Here is a 21,139-nt window from a genome sequence, read left to right as displayed (position 1 = left end):
GGACAGAGCATCTCAGAATTCCAGGAATCACCTGCGAGCGCAGCTGGGCGTTCCCTGGGTGTGCCAAGGCTCCACACCGAGGCCGGGGTGGACACACAGAACCTCCAGGGTGTGCCAGTGACACGGAAGAAGCAGTCTCAGCTTAGAGGTGCCCTCCTGGAGTTTACCCAGTTCTGCCATTCAGTTTTGGAAACTGTTCTTCAGCCTTCCAGTTCTCATGTTCCCAGCGAAGGGAGGGCTCTGTTTGTCCCGCCTTCCTCCTTTTCTCCCCCAGAGCCCATCCCATGCAGCACAAATTCAAGTCATGGAGTCTACATTCCAGACAGAACTCAACTTTCAGTCGTTACTGGGAGGGTGGGCAGGCCCTGGCACAGGTTGCCCAGAGAAGCTGTGGCTGCCCCTGGATCCCTGGAAGTGTCCAAGGCCAGGCTGGACGGGGCTTGGAGAACGTGGGATAGCGGCAGGGGGTGAGTTTTAAGGTCCCTCCAACCCAAACCATTCCATGATTCCATGGCTAACTCTGACCACTGCCATGCCTGTACCTCTGCCCAGCTCACTGACTGGGGCCTGAGCTCCAGACTACTGGTTTGGCTCCCGTTTGACCATCCCATGGCTCAGCTACATGTCCTGGGAAAGCCTCATTCTTCCAGCTTCCTTGCTTCCCAGAAAAAATATAGTACAGACCACTGAAGTGATGCAAATATAGGAGTGGAGAAACCAAGGCAGGGACTGCCCTGGAATCCTGCTCCAAAATTAAGGAGCACATTCACGAGGCTGTGCTTAGCTCAGTAGGATTAGGCAGGAAATGGGATGGAGGGTCTGAGCTGAGGCAGATAAAATCAGACAGGGGGAGGGCTGTAAAGACAGAAGTGAGTGGCAGACACGGAATGTGAGCATTCCCCAGCACGTGGAACAGATCTACAAGTCAAAATATGGTTACAGACACCCAAGTTTCACTGCTCCCTTCATTGGGCTTTAATGCAGCAGGGCCCCGTGTAACCACTGCCTTGCAACATTAATCAATTCATTAATATTCAAGTTAGCTAGAGAAGACAAGAAAAACCCCAAGCCCGGATGCTAAGTGCTTCCTACAACCCAAATAGTATTTTTTACAGACATGTTCTACACCAAGAGTTTGGCAACTTTCAAAGTCATGCTGTGTTGTTTCTCAGGGGTTTGGGAAAAAAATTATGTTTTTCCTATTTTCAGAAATTAAAACCTGAGTTAATAGTATGCAAGTCAGAGAGGTTAATGAACCAAGAGGGGGTTTTAAGTACACTGGAATGTGTAAGACAGGTTTGAATATATCAGAGATACTCCCAGTATTTCTGAGAGTTTAAAACCTCCGCTCTGGTCCCATCAGTGTGAAGAGGAAGCAGGAAGAGGAGCTGAAGTGAGGCTGTGGGACAGCCATGAGTGCAGCTCAAAACACAAGAAATTAAGAATCTATCCAGCAGCAGAATGATTAAGGTGTTAATTAGCCCAGGCCCCCGGAGGAGGGGTAGAACAGCAGCTGGACACTACCCTGGGATTCCTCACTGCAGACCCAGAGCAGAGGTGGCAGCTCACCCAGCCTGTCCCAGCAGCACAAGGTCCTGCCCAGGGAACGGAGTCGCTGGTACTGCTGGACAGTGGCCAGGATGCCCAGGGCCCGTCCAACCTGCCTGGAGATCTGTGTCCTCCTGCCACACAAGTGGCCAGCAGAGGTTCAGGAATATCAGGAAAAAAATTCTATGGTAGAAACAACAAATCCTTGAGGCTGGAAAAAGCTTCTGAGCCCATCTGTTCCTCAGCACTTCCAAGGCCAGCATTACCCCATGTCCCTAAGTGCCACATCCACATGGCTGTTAAATCCTTCCAGGAATGTGACTCATCACTGTGCCAGAGCTGCACAGTCCTTTCCATGAGGAATTTTCCCAATATCTAACCTGAACCTCCCCTGGCACAGCTTGAGGCTGTTTCCCCTTGTCCTGTCCCTGTTACCTGGAAGCAGAGCCTGACCCCTCCGGCTCCCCCCTCCTGTCAGGGAGTTGCAGAGCCAGAAAGTGCCCTCTGAGCCTCCTTTTCTCCAGGCTGAGCCCCCCCAGCTCCCTCAGCCCCTCCTGCTGCTCCAGCCCCTTCCCAGCTCCCTTCCCTTCCCTGCACACGCTCCAGCCCCTCAGTGTCTCTTCCAGGAGGTCCCAGAACTGGACACAGCCCTGGGGGTCCCTCAGCAGTGCCAGCACAGGGGGACAGACAGTCCCTGCCCTGGGCTGTGCCCACACTGGGGTTGGGACAGCCCAGGGGCCATTGGCCACCAGGGCACAGCTGGGCTCACGTTCCCAGCGAAGTGGATCCAACTCTGCCTGCCCTGTGCCGGCCCAGATGGGCCCAGCACTGAGGATGTTTTGCAAAGCTTTAGGAGCACTCACATCCAATACAAAGACGTTTACAAATCCAGCATATAACCAGCCTTAAAAAAAGCAGGTTTTTTAATAAAAATAGAGCAGGTTCTTCAAATAAGAAGCAGAGTCTTGCACACTAATGATGGCAGAAGCAACTGAATGCACAGCATCACTCTCCAGGCAGGCAGCAGGCGTTGGCATTACAGAGCGTGTATTTAATAGTCACAAAACAAGGGTTCTTCCAGAAGTGCTGCAAAGCTGCCAAACTCACACTAGAATCTGAACAAGAAACAAGGGTTGAAAGCCTCCCCACGCCCACTCTCAGTATGAAATGTCAATTATCTCATGAAAAACAACATGCAAACACTCAGCCAGAGTTCAGAAGAGTCTGTGTAAGGTTTCACTCTCTGGATTCCAGGTTACTCCAACCACCCCTTCCCAGGCACCAGCTACTCTCCAAATTCCACATTTCCAACCCCCTTTAGTCACTGTCCTCCTTCTACCTGAGCTGGGGGTGTTGGTTTGCCGTTCAGGGCCATCTGCTGGGGCGGCAGGTGCCCTGGGGGTGGCACAGGGGTGGTCTTTAACTTCTTGGTGTCCACTTTGGAAGGATGATCATCTTCTTCCTCATCTGAATCTTGCAAGCCATACTTGGAAAAGTGTGCTACCTGTGTCAAGGAGAAGGACAAATGTGTCACAGCCTGGAACAGAGGTTTCAGGCACCCATTTCTCGAAGGCCTGGACGAGCAGGCATGAACTGTTCTCTCCCCATGCAAGTGTCCCAACACATACAGCTGTGACACCTGCAATAAATTCGGCCTCTGTATAGACCAAAACCACCTATAGGCGGGTCTGAGGCCACAGTGTTGGTCACAGAACCCAGGCTCGTTTGGGTTCATCTCGTTCCCAGGGCAGGGAAACCTTCCACTAGCCCAGGCCACCCTGAGCCCTGTCCAACCTGGTCCCGGACACCTCCAGGGATGGGCAGCCACTTTGGTGGGGACAGTTCTCCCCACAGCTGAGAGACTAAAGACAGCTGTCAGAAGTTCAGCAAATTTGAACGATAAACTCTCAGGAGAGTCCCTCTTCAGCCTGCTTTGACATTCCCCAGGTGCCCCCCCTCACCTTGAAGACCCAGGAGCCGGTCTCGGGGCGGTACTCCTTGAAGCGCGCGCCCTGCTTGCGGGACACGGCCTCCAGCCGTCCCTCGTAGTTCATCTCCGCCAGCCGCTCCGGGCTCTTGATCAGGCACCGCGACGTCTTGTCCGTGGGCCACACCCCGTCCAGGGTCACCTCGGCCCGCCTGGGACAGGGGGACAACACGTGAGGGCACGGGGGGCTGAGGGAAAGCTGCTCGGGAGAGAGGGGAGCTGGGACCGGGGAGACCTGGACAGGTGAGCTCAGCTGAGAGCAGGACTGGTGAGCTCAAACCAACTTTTAAAGCCCATTCCTGGTTCAGAAATGTGCAAGTCTCCCACAGCTGTAACACTACGGACCGAATGCACAGCTTGGACTGAGATGTCTTAGTCCCCACCTGCAAACACAGCAGCCTCTCAGGATTTTAACAATCATCCTTCTTTAACACCTACCTATTTAAACCTTCCCCGATGGGCGGTTTTCTTTCGTCGTCAGGGTAAACGATGACTTCTTTTCTCCGGATATGAACGATCTCATCGAGATTTAGGTTTGTTAGGTTTACTTCTCCTTCAAAGTAAATCGATCCATAACCTGCCAAACAAACCAAAACTTCACAATTTGTCTGTGAAGAATCACGTGCCAGAGAACCCCCATTCGTGCTGTGCTGTCTGTCTTCACCCAGCCCTGTCCTGTCTCCAGGGCAAAGTCCAAGTGACAATTCCTTCCCAGTGAGGAAATCTTGACAAAGTGTTATCCACTTTGACACCACTGCTTCAGGCTGCGAGAGCAGAAGCTGTCCAGCCTGGAGAAGAGAAGGCTCCAGGGAGACCTTAAAACCACTGCCAGGATCTAGAGGGGCTCCAGGAGAGCTGGAGAGGAACAAGGGTCGGAGGGACAGGACAAGGAGAAACGGCTTCCCAGTGCCAGAGGACAGGGAGAGATGGGAGATTGGGAAGGAATTGCTGGCTGGGAGGGTGGGGAGGCCCTGGCACAGGTTGCCCAGAGAAGCTGTGGCCACCCCTGGATCTCCGGCAGTGTCCAAGGCCAGGCTGGACGGGGCTTGGAGCAACCTGGGCCAGTGGAAGGTGTCCCTGCCCATAGAATGAGATGAGCTTTAAAGTCCATCCCAGCCCAAAACAGTCTATGATTCTGTGATTTATGCTCCCTTAAAACCCCACAACATTTTCATGCAAACTGCTCCCAAAGCAAGGGCCTTGTTACAATCAGAGTGAGGGTCTGGCACTCAGGTTCTTCAGCTTTAGGACTCCCTGGATGGAGGAGCCCCTGGGCAGGCTGGGGGTCTCACCTCTACGGCCTATGGTGAAGTCTGTCACGATACATTCGTTCCTGTCGTTGGTGAACTTGCCCAGCTCCTCCATGGAGGGGATGGTGTAGTAGCCAGCTCGTGTCAGAACAATCCCTGCAACAGAACATTCCCTTAGAACAGGGCTGGCAGCAAGTTACCAACATTCCCAGAGTCTCATCCCGTTTCTTTTGCCAGCCTGAACAACTGGAAGCCTCAGAGGAACTGACAGTCAGTGCACCAAAAGCCAACAGGCACCACAACACCTTCATTCCAAGCCTTCAGAGCACATTTAAGCCAAGTGCTCTGACAGATTCTCCCAGCCCAGCCACCTGTCAGCAGGAGCGCAAAGAAAGGGGAAAAGGTGGGCAGGGAGAAAGGTGCAAGTGCAGCTTTAACAGCCTGGGGGCTTGAACACCTGCTGACCAAGCTGCAGCTTCTTTTACATTTAACAGGCTCCAATTGTCCTTCTGCTAATTTGTCCAACAGTCTTTAAATTTCCTGAAAGCTTTTGGCACCTACAAAATGTCTGAAGGCATCTCCTTCGAGCACATCACCCGTCACTTTCATTACATGCCACGCATTACTTGAAAGGATGAACAAATCTTTCCCCTTCTTCTGAGTTTAAAAAACCCCAACACGTGTGATATACAACAGGGGGATAAAATTTAAACGCTCGTTGACTTGGCAAGTTAAATTTCTGCACTAGGCAGGAGAGTGGAGAGCAAGATCTGCGTTCTGGAGAAAAGAGGAGGGAAAACAGAAAAAGCTGAGGGTGCAGAAGAGCACAGAACCCGCAGAGAACGCTGCCAGAACACTGCCCTGCCCCCGGAGCACCCACCAGCAGGGTGCAGGTGATGCGGAGCCTCGGGCTCCTCGTCGCGCTCATCCTGCAGGGAATCCTCCTGGAAGGAGGCGTCCTCGCTGCTGCCCTCCAGCCCGTTGCGCAGCGCCGCCCGCATGTTCAGCGCCACGATGGTGTCGTCCACACCGGGCTGCGCCTTGTGCCCACCGCTCTCCAGCGTCTGCGGCACCGGCTTGGCGATGGGGTTCGTGTAGAACCGGGTCACCTCGTGCGCATCCTCCTCCTCGCGCTCCCCGTCCGGCCTGTGGTTCTCCTCAGGAGGCACCGACAGGAAGAATCTGGGAAGTGAAGGGGAACGTGGAATTTTTAGTCCTGAGGGGCCTGTGCCAACATTCCTGTGCAGGGCTGGGGGCTGGACTTGGATTATCCCCGGGGGTTCCCTTCCGACTCAGGATATCCTATGATTAAACTCCTGCTGTCCTGCCACATAAAAAGCCAGCAGGACGACCCTAACTGCAGAATCAGTGATTACTCCCATTCCCTCTGCCCTTGACAATCTCTGCCTTCTGTCCCCTGGGGCTCCCACCACTGATGGGACTGGAAGAGGGGCTCCACAGTGGTTGGGGACTGAAGCACATGCCCTGTGAGCAGAGCCTGAGTGACACGGGCACTCAGTCTGGAGCAGAGGTATCAAAGACGGGTGTAAGAGCAATCCCACAGCTCCCAACACCTCTGCCCCCAAGGAACTGTCTAGGGCAGGGCCAGGGTGACCCCACTCCCACATCAGTTCTTACTTCTTGGAGCTTTCAATAAAACCAACATGTTGAGCTGCTCAGGAGGTTTTTTTCCCAGCCTCTTAATTAAAAGAACCCAAAGGAAAACCAGAGTTCAGCTGAACTATGGCCACAGGTTTTTAAGGGAGGTTGGAATTGTGGCTTTGGGGAAGCCTTAGAGGCTCTTTTCTTTAATCTGTACAAAACACGTGTGCAGAAAATAGAAATATGAGACACCGGGATCAGTGGAGCTTCCCTGCAATTCCCACATCACTGAGGACTAACCACAAAAGGTTCTTCTCCCCTCAGGGTCAGGTTTAGCACTTCCCTCAAAGAATGTCCTGGTTGCTCACTACAGGGAATGAAGAGAGACTCATCCAGAAAAACAAGATGCTCCTCTGACCCTGATTTTAGGTAGGATGACCTGGCAGTGCTACACAGCAAGAACACATAGTTAATTAACACAGGAGGAAATGAATGTCCCAACAGGTCAACTGCTTCCAGCAACCAGCTAAGGTGACACCCCTGAAAAGAACTCCCTGTTCTACAGCAGTACCAGAGAGGCAGAACCAGCCTGACTCCTCCTGAGGACAAACCCTGCAGGTGACTCACACACCTGTCCCCGTTCTCCGGGTACTCGGACGGGGACGCCAGGTCCTCATTCTCACGGCTCACGGGAGAGAACAGGTTGCTGCTGTTGAGGTTCTTCAGAACCAGCTTCTTGATGCTCTTCCTGAAAACAAAACACACCAACACATGGGCATTTGGATCTATCCACTGCATAAATACCCATTTCATGCTTAATTCAGGCAGACCAGAACCAGCTCTAGGACCTGTTCCCACACTCGGACATATCAAGTCTCCTGTAGGAGATACCAAAACTCTTTTTGGAATTCCATTCAAGGCTTTGGTTTATGGGTAGGTGTAAAATGCACAAGTCAGAGAAAGTCTCAAAGACCAGTCTCAGCAACCCACTGGGTTCCCTGTCTTCCAAATCATTTTTTCCAGAGGCACAGAAGGTCTGGCCCATGGGTGCAGGTTCATTTCACTGCAGGGTCACTTTACTTTGTGCTCTTTGCTTTTACTAAACTCCAAAGCTTTCCAAACCCCTTTTTTCTTTGATTGCCACTGATGCCACAGAAGACTCAACCCAAAAGCCTCACTTGGGCAGATCCACAATTTATTCCTCACAGAAGCATGTGTGGATCTGAAACAGAACCAGGTCTGGGATAAATGTGCCTCCATGCTGAGGGCAGCAGCAAACCTGGTGACACTCCTAGTTCAGGAGGAGGGAGCATTACCCCATGCAAGCTTTCCTGGTACAAATTCCTACTTGATTTTATAGGAGCTTTGCTCCCATCATGGGCTGACCTCATTTTACAGCTTAGTGGGCCTTAACAGTTCAAGCTGAACTTTTTCACCTCCTCTGCTCTGTTCTATTCAAGTCTTACAGAAAACTTGCCATTGCTATTCCTATTTGAACCAGGGCACAGAATGATGGGATTGGGGAAGCTCCCCAGGAGTTTACTTGGCCTGACGAGAAGGTTCTCAGCTACACCCAAGAGGCACTGACTTTGGCATGAAGGCCCCGTTGGACAGGGAGGGCTCGTCGTCGTCCAGCCCGTCGAAGAGCTTGGACTTGGCGGATCCTGAGGACTGCAGGGCCTTGGGCCGCACTCTGGTCGCGGGCCGGGGGGTCAGCTTGTAGTGGGTGGGTGTTGTCAGGGCTTTCTGGGCTGCTGGGTTGGTTGGTTTCAGCCTCTGAAACAGAAACAGGGAGAGTTGGAATTGCCAGAGCGTGTGCTGTGAAGGTCTGGGGACGGCTTGAAGGTGCTCCAGCCCAGGGCCTGGCAAGGCAAAGGGGATGAGAAGTCATGGGGGAAGCAATAAACAAGCTCAGGTAGGAGGCCTCCAGAACAGCCCCACCCATCAGCCTGGATCCATGTGCCCCCCAGGCCCTGGGCTGGGCTCCAGCTGCCAGGCAGGACTCATCTCCAGCCCCTGGACTTTGCCCCAGAGAAGTAGCCACTTACAACCTCCCCTAACACTTCAAAAACCTGAGAAGTGTTTGTTGTATTTTAAACAAGCCAGCAGGGAAAGGTTTGTCAGAGACTCTTAGAGATGTCCTAACCAAAGCTCAAGCACAGCTCTAGAATTATTCCAAGCATTAGCAACTACCCATCTTTATTCCCAACCAGTAGCAGTGAGAACAAGAACTCCAAAGGCAAGGCTCTGCTGCAGGCAAAAGCAGGAAATCATGGAATGGTTTGGGTTGGAAGGGACCATAAAGATCATCCAGCTCCAATCCCCTGCCATAGGCAGGGAACCTTCCACTGGAATAAGATAAAGCAGTTTGTGTCTTGGAGAGGGTCAAAAGCCACCACACCAGTGGGAGAACACAGAGAGCAACTTATTACACTGCTCCCTGTGCATTCAGGGGAAGACACTGAACACCAACCAAAGTAATTTCAACTCTCCCCCACAAACGAGTTCCATGTGTTGTGCTCTTACCTCCTCTTTCTTCTTTGGGTCGGACATGGGGTTTCTGAAGAGCGGGGAGTCCCCAAAGGGGGAGTAGGTGAGGCTGTTGAGGTGCTGCTGCAGGACAGCCTGCTGGGCCGCCGAGGCGTTGGGGTCTGTCAGGGCTGCAAGACAACAGTGCTGCAGCTTTACCAGCCCTGCTGCTGCACCAGGGCAGGCAGGGACAGCATCTGCCACGGTGCCTCCTCCTCCACAGCGTGCAGCCACACTCCCTGAGCTCCCATGGGTGAAGAGCTGAGGGCATGGAAAGCTACACGGCAGTGGAAGAGTCTGGCCTGCCAAAATACTCAACCAGTCCAGCTGGCTTCTGAAAGGCTGGGCAGGGAAAATATTTCATGCAGAATTTTTACATTCCTGCTACAGCAATCAAACTTACATGTCCTCTCTACAGGGCACTCTTCATTTTGTCTCTCCATCTTCTAGTATCTAATTTTAACTCCCATTAAAATGCTCTAAGTGCTCACACTGTGAAGCATTCAAGGCACCAAGAGCAGTTTAATTCTAATTCCAAAAAACCCAGAGTGAATCCGTGCATTCCCAAAGAACAACAAAACCACTCTCAGAAACAGCAGCTTACTGTCAGGGTCTGCAACAAGTCAAGAGGAGAGTTGGAGACAACTGGATCTTATTTATGTTCCCAATGGCCCAATAAAGTGCCTCTAGGTCCCTCCTACTGCAATTACTGAAGAAGTCAATGCTGCATTTCCCTATTTTTTTGTAAGCACCTAGTCTTGCTGCCCAAATCCAATGATAGGAAATGTCAGTAATCTTGAAAACAAAGCTTAAGCAACCTGGAATTACTTAAAAATATACATATAATTAGCAAAAAAAAAAAAAAAAAAAAAGTCATTAACACAGTCTCCACTGCTACTGAGGATAGAAGTGTTCTCTGAGACATTCTGTCACTCCAAAGCCTTTGGGTGAGGTGTGCTCCTGTGTTCAGGCACGTGGGACACAAGGCAGGAAGCAGCAGCTGGTTCAGGGACACTCACCTACAGCAGGCTGAGGGGCCCCAAATCCCAGAGTGGCTGTGGAGGTGTTGAATCCCGGTGCTCCAAATGCTCCTGTTCCCAGCGTTCCCCCCAGCTTGGGCTGGGTGTTTCCAAACAAGGACGTCTGTCCTGCCCCCAGAGCTGTGACAGGAGAGGTGACTGTCACTGACTGCAGCACTGTGGCAAACCCACAAGCACAGCAAAGAATCAACTCCTTATTGAACTGCAGGAAACACTTCCCACACCCATGGATGCTGCACTCAGGACTCAAGTGATCAGACCAGAGCTTCTGAACAGAGGCCCTCACCAGTTCCACCAGTGCTGCCCAGTTTGTAACAGGTCATTAGCACCAAGTTAACAAGCTCTGAGACTGGGATCTCTGGCTTGAAGCCTTCACAGCCTCTCCTACCTGAGTTACAGTCAATCCCCAGGCTGGATCAGCACTGTAGTCTGATGTCTGGGCTCAGGCTGGTAAGAGGTGAGCTGGGAAAACTCTTACCTGTTCCAAACCCTGTTCCAAGTCCAGTTCCCAGAGTCCCAGTTGCAGGCTTATTTCCAAACAAACTATTTCCAGCAGTGTTAGCACCAAAACCTTCAAGAACAGAATGAGCAGCTGATTAGAAGTGAAACTAAAACCAAGCATTTAAATTAAAAAAGCAAAGAGCCCTGCCACAGTCAAGGTCAAATCTCACACTCCTTCCAGCAGCAGTTACACTGACAAGCAGCAAAGAGGGATTTCAGTGGCAATAAACATACAAAAGTTATGAACATAACACTAAAAATGGCATAGAAAAATGCTGGTTTGCCTTCTTAAGCTTTTCAGTTTATTACAAACTTCAAGGTTTTACTGAAAGCCAGAGCTGACGTGATGGTGCTGATCTGGCAACAGAGTAAACTGTATTTTCTTCAGCTGCCTGGAAGGAACAAACCCAATTGACACTGTTCATACCACACACCCATGACTCTCATCACAGAGCAGTGGGAATTCTGATCTGCACAAGCACAGCTCAAGGGCACAGTTCAAGCTGCCACAACGGGCACCACAAATCTAACATGGTATCATGTTCCAATGCTCTTCCTGATGCATCTCAGGATCCCATTGTCCCTCCTGGCCACCACAGACTGCATCTCCTCTTAGGGACTCACCAAACAGTGGTACTTAACCATCTACCTCCTGCCTCAGGTTGTTCCACAAGAGCCAAGGTACAAACCAGCACCCACCACATTTCCCTGCACCTTTAACACTCTCAATCCCTGAGCACGTGCTGCTCACAGGCAGGTGTGTGGTGTAAGCAGGACAGTTTGAAATGCCTGAAACCCCCCTGCTTTTCCCTGTCCCCCAAGCAGCAGGGTCTGTAAGGGGGTTTGTTACCGAAGAGCCCACCGCCCGTGGTGGTTCCGAACGATGGGGCGCTGGTCGTGGTGGTTCCAAATCCAGCAGGCTTGTTCCCAAACAGGGTCTGAAGAGAAAAGAACAGGAATTTAGAAGCCTGGCAGGCTGATATTGCAGGAGTTGTAGTGATGTTTGGCTGCAGGCAAGGAAGCAGAACTAAGGGCAAGCACAACTGAACCCACACAGCCTCCCACGAGCCAGGGGGTATCACAAGCCACCTGCATCTCCCAAAACCAACTCCTATGGTTGGACTCAAGGGCTTAAGGGTCTTTTCCAACCCCAGTGATGCTGTGATTTGGTTCTCCACCAGAACCAAAATGCCTGAGTATCATGAATCAAGTTCATTTTTGGTTCAGGCATCACCACAACTTCCAAGTTGGACTTCCAGCCCTGTGCTGAGGAAGCCTTGGTGCCACACAGGCACTGAGAGCCTCGGTCTCTCCTGTTGTTTTCATCACTCCACACATCACTCGTTAAAAGAATGGCTCTATTACACATTTATCCTTCAGTTTACATCAAACCACCCTATTCTCTCTTTCATTAGTAAGGCACAAACATACCGAACCACCAACACCAAATCCTGTGTTGGCTTGTCCAAAAAGGCCAGTTCCCGTTCCAAATCCAGTCCCAGCATTTGTATTGGCAGCTGTCCCAAAAAGGCCTCCAGGCTGTGAGGGCTGGGTGACCCCAAAGAGACCCTACAAACAGGAACCAGGTTAAGGTCACACTGCAAGACTTTTCCAAGTCCAGCACTGACAGTAACAGATCCAACACACAAAATCAGGCAGGAAAATGATGGTACATTAGCCCTTGTGCTGGGGGAAGAGGAGGGAGGAAGAGCATTCCAGAAGGTTTAGTCCTCCTTCAAGAAATTAGTTACAAAAAGGAAATTAAAAAAAAAAAAAAAACCAAACCAAAACCTGAAGAATTTATGCTCTTAGTTTTAAAGGATATTGGAATTTCCTCATGGCTGAGCAAAGGAGATGGAAAACAAACATTTCACAGGGTTTTCTGGGAGAAGTCACAACAAATTCACAAGGCACATAGGACACTTGGAACCAAAGTCCCTAGTTATGCAACAAGTCACAGCTATGCAGCATCTTTGTGTCACAAGAGCCCAGGACTGCTGCTCATTAGTCACCATGAAGTCCAGAACTGTTAATGAATTCCCACAGGAGGTTAATCATGGGATTCTATTATCTGTGTGAACATGAATGGAACGCTTGAGTTGCTAGAGAGCAGTGTGCCTGGAGAAGGGAACAGGCTCGTTATCTGTGCCAAGCTGATTGCTGCCTGTTATCCTGAACACAGCCTGACCGGCAGGCGGCTCTTGCTCGGCCACGCCGTTCCGAGCTCGGCCTCCTGCTCCCCCCCAGCTGGGCTGGGACAGCAGGAGGGTCCCTGTGCACTGGAGGAGCTGCAGCGGTGCCACAGCCAGGCTCACCCCCTTACCATGGTGCTGGTGTTGGGCTGGCCCAGGGTGCTGGTGCCCCCGAAGGAGAAGCCGGTGTTCTGCGTGGTGGTGGCCTGGCCGAAGGGTTTGTTGAACAGGCTCGTGGTCTGGGACGGCTGCCCAAAGAGCCCCCCGGTGGTGCCGGTGCCAAAGCCCGTCGTACCTGTGACACAGCAGGGTCTCAGGACACCCCTCGGTGCCACCCCACACCCAGCTGTGCCCACGCTCGGACACACACATGGGAGAAAAGGCATGGGATATCCTGAGCTGGGATGGACCCCCCACGATCACCCAGTGCCACCCCTGGCCCTGCCCAGGACACCCCAACACTCCCCCTGTCCCTCAGAGCGTTGCCCAAACGCTCCTGGAGCTCTGGCAGCCTTGGGGCCGTGCCCACTGCCCTGGGGAGCCTGGGCAGTGCCAACCACCCTCTGGGGCAGAGCCTTGTGCTGAGCTCCAAGCTGAGCCTGCCCTGGCACAGCTCCAGCCCTTCCCTGGGTGCTGTCCCTGGCCACCCCATAACCACTTCCATTCCTACAGCCTGGAGGATATTGATCTGTCGACAGTCAAACTCAACAACCAAAAATATCTATTCTTAGGAAGAAATTCTTCCCTGGGAGGGTGGGCAGGCCCTGGCACAGGTTGCCCAGAGAAGCTGTGGCTGCCCCATCCCTGGCAGTGTCCAAGGCCAGGTTGGATGGGGCTTGGAGCACCCTGGGTTGGTGGAAGATGTCCCTGTGCATGGCAGGGGCTGGGACTAGACAGGCTTCAAGATTCCTTCCCACCCAAACCGTTCTGGGTTTCTATGATCTATTTACCTTTCAGTTTGCATAAAAATTAGTAAAATTCCAATTGGTGTTTGAGTTTTTCCAAGGCAAATAAGAAAACAGAGATTTCTATGGCAAAGAGCCCCATCAGTGAACACTGAACAACCAGCAGAGTTGCGAGCTCACATCCCAGGATTTTACACAGTTTAACAGAATGTTTGCATCTCCACTCACAGGAGCCCAGGGCTGGGCAGTACTCACTGGTTCCAAAGGCGGTTTTATTCTGCCCATAGGAAAAGCCTGTATTGGTGGTGGAAGAGCCAAAGAGTCCCGTGGCTGTGCTGGACGTGGCAGTGGAAGAGCCAAACAAGCCTGTGGCTGCCCCTGCTCCCACAGGATTCGAGGGCCCTTTGCGATTCGCCTGGTAATCTTCCAAACGGAGTTCCTGGGGGAAAATCCAGCTCTTTTTACCCAGGACAAGTGTCCTTAGCACACTCACACAGCACTCAACCTACATCAAGGTGAAGGTTCAAGAAGAGCTGCAACACATACATTTTGAAAAATAAGGACACCAAAACCAGGGCCTGAACTTAGATCCACGTTTGGGCTTCAACTTGACTTCCCAGAGCTTTTTCAGATCTTTTCCACAGATCTGTTTTGAAGGATCAAATAAACAAACCCGAATGGGGAGGCTTCAGGAGAAATCCTTGGGAACACTAGTTTATAATAAACAACAGAGTTTTGTCTGGGATCCTGCCGTTATCTCAGCAGGGCAGGACTGTTTCCAGCAAGATCCCATGTCCTTCTGATCAGATGGAATTTCAGCTCTTCCAAACCTGCATTAAGCATTTAAACCCAACTGCAACTAACGTGGGGTTGCATTAATTGTTTTACTTGAGAACACCTCTCCTGTGTGTGATGCAGATATTGAAGGTTCATTAACACTCTCACATTAATGAGCACAGAAGATAATGACGGTCCAAAGAAGGCTAAGCTAAGCCAAGCTGACCAACAGCCAAACAAGGCTGGGATGTGTGGCCCCCCAGACTGACCTCGAGGGACTTGCTCTCGTACTCCTTCATGGCAGTGATGCACTGGTGCTTGGTGCTGATGTTGGTGCTGACGCCGGATTTCACCATGGTGTCGGTACCGTTCGGGGGCTGCCGGGGAAGAGGGGAGGAAGCCGGGTTAACATCGAGCCAGAGGGGAGGTGACACAGCATTCCCTGCAGCTCCTGGGAAATCCTACACCTAGCACAGACCTGAGGCTCTGTGTGACTTACCTGCTCTGCTCAGGTGAGACCCCACCTGCAGTGCTGCCCCAGCTCTGGGCTCCCAGGATAAACACAGGGAGCTGCTGGAGCAAGTCCAGAGGAGGCCCTAAAGACCCTCCCAGGGCTGGAGCCCCTCTGCTCTGGAGCCAGGCTGGGAGGGTTCACCTGGAGAAGAGAAGGATCCAGGGAGACCTGGAAGTCCCTGCCAGGGCCTAAAGGGACTCCAAGAGAGCTGGAGAGGGACTGGGGACAAGGGATGGAGGGACAGGACACAGGGAATGGCTTCCCACTGCCAGAGGGAAGGGATAGATGGGAGATTGGGAAGGAATTGCTGGCTGGGAGGGTGGGCAGGCCCTGGCACAGGTTGCCCAGAGAAGCTGTGGCTGCCCCTGGATCCCTGGAAGTGTCCAAGGCCAGGTTGGACAGGGCTTGGAGCACCCTGGGCTGGTGGAAGGTGTCCCTGCCCATGGCAGGGGTGGCACTGGATGAGCTTTAAGGTCCCTCCCAACCCAACCCAGTCTATGACTGTATTCTATTCCATGGTATCTGCACAGCTGAGGCCTCACCCAGGTGTGTTCAATGACAGTCAATAGTGGAATTTACCCCAGGAACACCCAAAACAACTCACAGTAATTCTGCTTTGGTTTTCACTGCAAAAGCAGCTTATCTCCATCTGTGACACCAATCCTGGAGCTCTGCATGGGTTTCACTGCCCCCTTTTTTACCAGTGCTCTGAAGGTACACAGCAACAGCACTGCAACTGCCCAGCCAGCCCAGCCAGCACACAGCTCTGCCCCAGGCAGCAGAGAGTCAGCCTTCCAGCAGCTCAGCCCAGAAACAGAGGGACAAGATCTGCACGAACGAGTACTTGGGGAAAGGAACCCCTGTTCCCAGCAGGCACCAGTTACCCCAGTTCCAGGAAGGCCTCTCTGCTGGGCCACCCTCCAGGTCCAACTGCCACAGAACTTCCCAGCAGTCACCGAATCCTGTCTTAAAGGGAACTCGCCCAGAGGGGACAGGGCACCACTCCTCATGTTCCAGGTCCCATTCCCAAGGCCAGGCTGGCTCAGGGAGAACTGCACTTATTCTGACCCATTCCCAGAAGTGTTTAACCTTTATTTGCCACGGATCACCTGGAACTCCATGGCACTTCCTGCGAGGGCTCAACTTTAAGAGCTGCTTTACCCCTTCAGCACTAACACAGCTCTAAACCCAGCAAGTCTGGAATTTCACAGCGTTTGAGAAGCTTGTGAAACTCAGGAAAAAAACCAAACCAATTTATGGAGTTAATTACACCTCCTATTTCCACTCCAGCAGTTCCTCACCACTTCAGAACACTTGCATTTGAACCCCTTGCTTTTTCACTGGGGTGACCAAGACATCCCATCAGTAACTGCAGGATGTAATGCTCCCCACAGGGAACAGGCTGGACGGAGAAGAAAAACCAGAACTTACATTGAATTTAATAGTCGTGCCAGTGGGAGCAGCAGTGAAGCTGGTGGGTCCAAACAGGGAGCCAGATGTGCTCCCAAAAGGGTTGGATGTGGTGTTGGTGGTCCCAAAGAGCCCCCCGCTGCTGGTACTCGTACCAAAGTCTGAGGGAAACACAAACAAATTAGAACATCTCAATTAAAACAAACCTGAAGCTTAAAACTTAAACCCAATAATTTACTCGAATTATAAATATAAATATAAAATACTTTGAAAATGGAAAAAACAATGTGACAGCAGAGCTGGAAACTGATTGTGCTGCTAATGCAGTTTTCTGCTGCAGAAGTGGCCCTAACTTAGCACCCTAGGAAAGACCACAAAAACCAAAGCAACCAGTCTCCTTCTACTCCTGACAAGCAGGAAGAAAATTACACAATCATTTCACAATAAGGGGAATCACTGAAGTTCCATTTCTCTTCTCAGAAGGGGCTACAAGCAGCAGCTTCTGCTTTGTGGAATTACAGCAAAGTTTAAAGGCATTTCATGCTGTAACTGCTCTGCCACAGCAGGGATAAAACCCCAAAATCAAACAGCACCAAGAAATGTTTCAGAATAGAAAATTCCAGCCAAACACCTTTTGCAGCTTATTTTAAAATTTACAGCTGGAATCACAGCTCCAGATGCAGGAGCATGTCAGGCTCAGCTGCCAGGGACACCAGGATGTCTCTGTATCCCTCAGGAGAAAACCCCCACACCCCCACCCTGCCCCTCGTCCCAGCCCCACAGGAACACCCAAACGGGACAGGAGCAGTGTCACTCACTCCCAAAGCCAGCTGGTTTGTTCTGAGCAAAGGCATTGTTCTGGGATGAGAAGAGGCCTCCACCAGTGCTGGTGGTTCCAAAGAGGCTGTTGGATGTCCCCGTGGATGTCCCGAAGCCGAAGCCGGTGCTGGTGGAGGACGTGGCTGGTTGGCTGAACGTCGTCGACCCGAACAAGCCTCCTGAAGGCAGGAAACACTGTAAATCATCCCCTTCCTCCTCTGCTTAGGGGTTCTGATGGGGTTTTGCGTTTTGGGGCAGGAGGGTGTTGGATTACGTTTCGTTGTTGGCTCCTGGGTTTGGGTTTCTTGCCCTTGCCCCCTCCAGGCCCTGTCCCCTGCCCCCCATGCCCAGCAGTACCTGGCTTTGTCTGGGTGCTCCCAAAAAGGCCTCCCGTGTTGTTGTTGGAGCCGAAGGCCGACGTCCCGAAGGCCCCTCCACTGGTCGTACCAAAGCCTGCATCTGGAAGCAGAGCCAGGTGAGCCCTGCCCTCACCTGCCCTGGCACCTCGGGGGGCTCCTCAAAACACCCCTCAGGACACACTGCCTTCCAAGCCTTCCCAGCAAACCCAGTCCTGATGGCTTCAATCCCAATACACCCCAGCATGACAACCTCCACTCAAGTTCTCCCTCTTTCTAGGAAAGGAAGTCTCCACAGCAGCCATGGAATCCTGGTGTCTCCCCAGAATAAAAGCCTGGGCTCCTGAACCTCACCCTACTGAGCTGGAGAGCCCAACAGCTCGGCAGTCCCACCCCAGAAGGGATCAGCCCCTCCGTGGGACCCTCTGAGCTGCACTCCAGGGAAAATCACCCCACTAAAGAGCACCTTCAATGCAGCTGAGATGTTTTGCTTACTCTGCCCAAAAGTTGAAGTTGTCCCAAAGCCGGTGCTGCCTCCGAATGGAGCTCCAAAGGATTTGTTGAACATTTTCAGGATGGATCAGGTCTTCTCCCAAGACCTGAAAAGAAGAATTCAGGTTTTACTGAAAGTTTATCCTGCAAACTCCTTTTTCATCCCACTCACGACTGAGGGCAGCAATCCCACTGGAATCCTTCAGCCATGGAACCCATGGCAACATGTTTAGGGCACACTGAGCAATTCCAAACCCTGCCAGAACCCCAGGGGGACAAGGACACCAATGTTCCAGTGACAGCACAGGTAAGGAGGTGTCACTAACACTGAGGTGTCACCCCTAATCACAGCTCTGGTTTCCACACTGTGCTCCCACAACATTCCCAGGGTTTTCCAGGACTGATTTTCCTGTTCAACCCTATTTGGCAGCTGCTTCAAACATGACAAGTGCGAATGCAGCGCAGGAGGATGACAGGAATGCACCTTCCCTCTGCTCCCCACTCCCGCACTTCCCACAGGTTGCTGTTCCCAGGAGTTCTGCTCCATTCCCGCAGGGCCCAGTTCCCTCTGCAGCCCCCCAGCTCAGTGACAGCACATCCCTGGGCTGCCCCTCTCACACCTCTTCCCTGATCACAAACAAGAACAAGCTCTGCTCCCACTCCCTGGGAGTTTGTCAACAAATCCAGCACAATCCTGACAAGGATTGTGCCGTGTTTTCCCACAGTGGGGCCAATGCCTGCAGCTCTACCTCTGAGAATGACAGCATTCCCAAAAAAATGCCAGTATGGGGCAAAGCAATGCCAATTCCCACATCCATCAAAAAAATTCCAGTATCTGCCAAAGAAAAATGTCAGTATTCCCCTCAAAGCCCAGTTAACCCCTGGCACCCAGGGGTGCAGAGCTAGGAAGCTCAGCGATTCCCACACAGCCCATCCCAGGAATATTCCCAAAGCCCCTCTCAAGGCAGCACTGCCCCAACACCAACAACTGCAGCCAAAGCCAAGTGTGCCCCTTTCCCTGTGCCCAGGTTTGGCAGCTCCCCAGCCCCAGCTCAGGAACAACACAGGCTGTGCCTAGCACAGCCTCCTGCAGGGAAAGCACTAAATCCATCTGCTCGGCCTGGGAATTACAAGGGCTTGTTTCCCCAAAACCAACAGCACCTTCTGGGAACAGCCAAACGCAGAGTGGGAGCAGCTGCAGCCTCCCCCCATCCCAGAACAACCAGAGACCAAAGCAGCATCCCACCCTTCCCCGGGGAATGGCTGCAGTGTCCTGGGCAGGGCCAGGACCATCCCTGGGAGTGCCCTCCTGCTCTGTCTGTGACTGCTCCACACACAGTAACTGAGGGATGATTTCTGTAAACTCCAACTGCTCCCAGCAGCCCCCTACACCGTTTGGGGTGTTAAGAGTGTCCCCATTCCCACAGTTCTCACAGACTCCCTCAGGCTGGGGAGGAGGAATTTCAGTAAAAGCCTGACAAAGCTGCTCTGACAAACCCACAGAGCCCCCCAAGCCAAGAGGTGCTCCTGGGAAAGCACTGCAGCCCCAGAGTGACACTGCACCCACACCTGAGCCTTCCTCACCCTCTCCCGTGGGATCACTGGGGCTGGAAAAGCCCTCCCAGCCCACGGATCCCCCTGTGCCCCATCCCCACCTTGTCCCCCAGCCCAGAGCACTGAGTGCCACGGCCAGGCCTGCCTTGGACACCTCCAGGGCTGGGCACTCCAAACCTCCCTGGGCAGCCCCTGCCAAGGCCTGACCACCCTTGCCAGCAACAAATTCCTCCTCCTGGCCAACCTGAGCCTCCCCTGGCACAGCTGGAGGCCGTTCCCTCTCCTCCTGTCCCTGTTCCCTGGGAGCACTCCCTGGTGGAGTGCCCAGCCCTGGAGGTGCCCAAGGCAGGCCTGGCCGTGGCACTCAGTGCTCTGGGCTGGGGGACAGGGTGGGATGGGGTACAGGGGGACCCGTGGGCTGGGAGGGCTTTTCCAGCCCCAGGGATCCCGAGACTGTGCAAACTGAAGAGCTGGGGCAGAGTTAACAAGAGCCAGGGTTTACAGAACGTTACCCCCTCACGCTGCACCCCCGGCCGAGGGGGACCCCCACCCGAGGGGCTCCGATCAGGGTTTAACAGCAGCCACATCGGCCCTGCGGAGAGCCCCGCGCGGTGGAACCCCGGTCCCCGCCGGGGCCCCAGCCCACAGCTCGAGAGCACGGCTCTAAACCACCGTCACTAACTCAACTCCGCACCGCAACTATTCGGCGCGGCTTTACCTCACAAACAACCACCGCGGCTGTGAAGAAATCCCGGGGGCAGAGGGGGACCTGCCGTGACCCCCGACCCCGGGGACACCCCGGGCCGTCTCCCGTACCCCGGAGAACACCGGGGACTCGCGAAGAGCCCGCGAAAGCCGCCGAGAGCGGGCGGGGGGCGGCTCCCTGGAGACCGCCGGGGCGGCGCAGCGGGTGCCCCTCCAGAGGTCCCGGTCCCCTCACGGCCCCTGCCCTGCTCGCACCGCCTCCCTCCCTCCCCTCCCCGCCGGGGCCCGGCCGCTGTCCCGGCGCAAGAGGCGGCGCGGGGCAGTTGGCGGGGGTGCGGCGACTCACGGCGGCTGTGTGCGCGGTGTGGGAGGCGCGGCGGGGCCGGTGGGGGCCGTGTGGTGCCGGTCAGGCCGGTCGGGGCCCGCGGTGCCGGTGAGGCCGTGCGGGGCCGGTCGGTGGCGGTCGGTCCGGGCCGCGCGGGGCCCGCGGTGCCGTGTGTGGTCGGTGGGGGCCGTGCGGGCCCCGCGGGGGCGGTGGGGGCCGAGCAGGGCCGGTCGGGGCCGGGTCCGGCCCGCGGTGCCGCCGCCTCCTCCCGGGGCCGCAGCTGCGTCACAGCCCGCGCGCGCACTCCCGGCCACCCCCGCGCGCCGCCGGCCCCGCCCCCCCCGCGCCTCCCATTGGCCGCCTCCCGGCGCTCGGGGCGCTGATTGGGCGGGCCGGGCCGGGCGGGGGGCGTGGCCCGCGCCCGCGGAAGGGTCCAGAAGGGCCCGTGTGGCGGTACCGCCCCGACATCCGGGGCGTTCGGCGAGGGGGCGGGGCCGGCGCCGCGAGAGCCAATCGCATGCCGCGACGCGAGGGGGCGGGGCCGAGAGGCCTTAAAGGGGCCGCGGCAGTGATTGATGGGGGCTGAGCGGGGCGGGCAGGGAGGAGGGAGAGGAGGAAGGGAGGAAGAACGGA

General features: G+C 53.9%; 1 protein-coding gene across 1 annotated transcript in view; it reads right to left on the bottom strand.

Annotated features, from left to right (window-relative positions):
• NUP98 (nucleoporin 98 and 96 precursor) overlaps positions 1 to 20,769 on the bottom strand; it is a 31,368-nt gene extending 10,599 nt beyond the window's left edge. Inside the window, exons 1-20 of the mRNA XM_050332768.1 lie at positions 20,528 to 20,769; positions 17,926 to 18,029; positions 17,432 to 17,533; positions 17,074 to 17,253; positions 16,277 to 16,416; positions 14,601 to 14,708; positions 13,810 to 13,993; positions 12,781 to 12,944; positions 11,889 to 12,026; positions 11,308 to 11,395; positions 10,435 to 10,527; positions 9,936 to 10,076; positions 8,914 to 9,047; positions 7,976 to 8,163; positions 7,019 to 7,135; positions 5,666 to 5,967; positions 4,828 to 4,941; positions 3,974 to 4,112; positions 3,510 to 3,687; positions 2,888 to 3,052 (exon numbers count right to left, since the gene is read on the bottom strand). Coding sequence (XP_050188725.1) covers positions 2,888 to 3,052; positions 3,510 to 3,687; positions 3,974 to 4,112; positions 4,828 to 4,941; positions 5,666 to 5,967; positions 7,019 to 7,135; positions 7,976 to 8,163; positions 8,914 to 9,047; positions 9,936 to 10,076; positions 10,435 to 10,527; positions 11,308 to 11,395; positions 11,889 to 12,026; positions 12,781 to 12,944; positions 13,810 to 13,993; positions 14,601 to 14,708; positions 16,277 to 16,416; positions 17,074 to 17,253; positions 17,432 to 17,533; positions 17,926 to 17,998 — 2,748 coding nt within the window. The 5' untranslated portion in view covers positions 17,999 to 18,029; positions 20,528 to 20,769. The remainder of the gene's footprint in view (positions 1 to 2,887; positions 3,053 to 3,509; positions 3,688 to 3,973; positions 4,113 to 4,827; positions 4,942 to 5,665; positions 5,968 to 7,018; positions 7,136 to 7,975; positions 8,164 to 8,913; positions 9,048 to 9,935; positions 10,077 to 10,434; positions 10,528 to 11,307; positions 11,396 to 11,888; positions 12,027 to 12,780; positions 12,945 to 13,809; positions 13,994 to 14,600; positions 14,709 to 16,276; positions 16,417 to 17,073; positions 17,254 to 17,431; positions 17,534 to 17,925; positions 18,030 to 20,527) is intronic.
• Between the last annotated feature and the right edge of the window lie 370 nt (positions 20,770 to 21,139).

The sequence above is a fragment of the Myiozetetes cayanensis genome, unplaced genomic scaffold (genome assembly GCF_022539395.1).
Source record: "Myiozetetes cayanensis isolate MyiCay16 unplaced genomic scaffold, myiCay2020 scf5-8, whole genome shotgun sequence".
In the NCBI taxonomy this organism is placed as follows: Eukaryota; Metazoa; Chordata; class Aves; order Passeriformes; family Tyrannidae; genus Myiozetetes; species Myiozetetes cayanensis.
The sequence above is the reverse complement of the archived record's forward strand: the minus strand, read 5'-3'. Positions and strand labels throughout refer to the sequence as shown.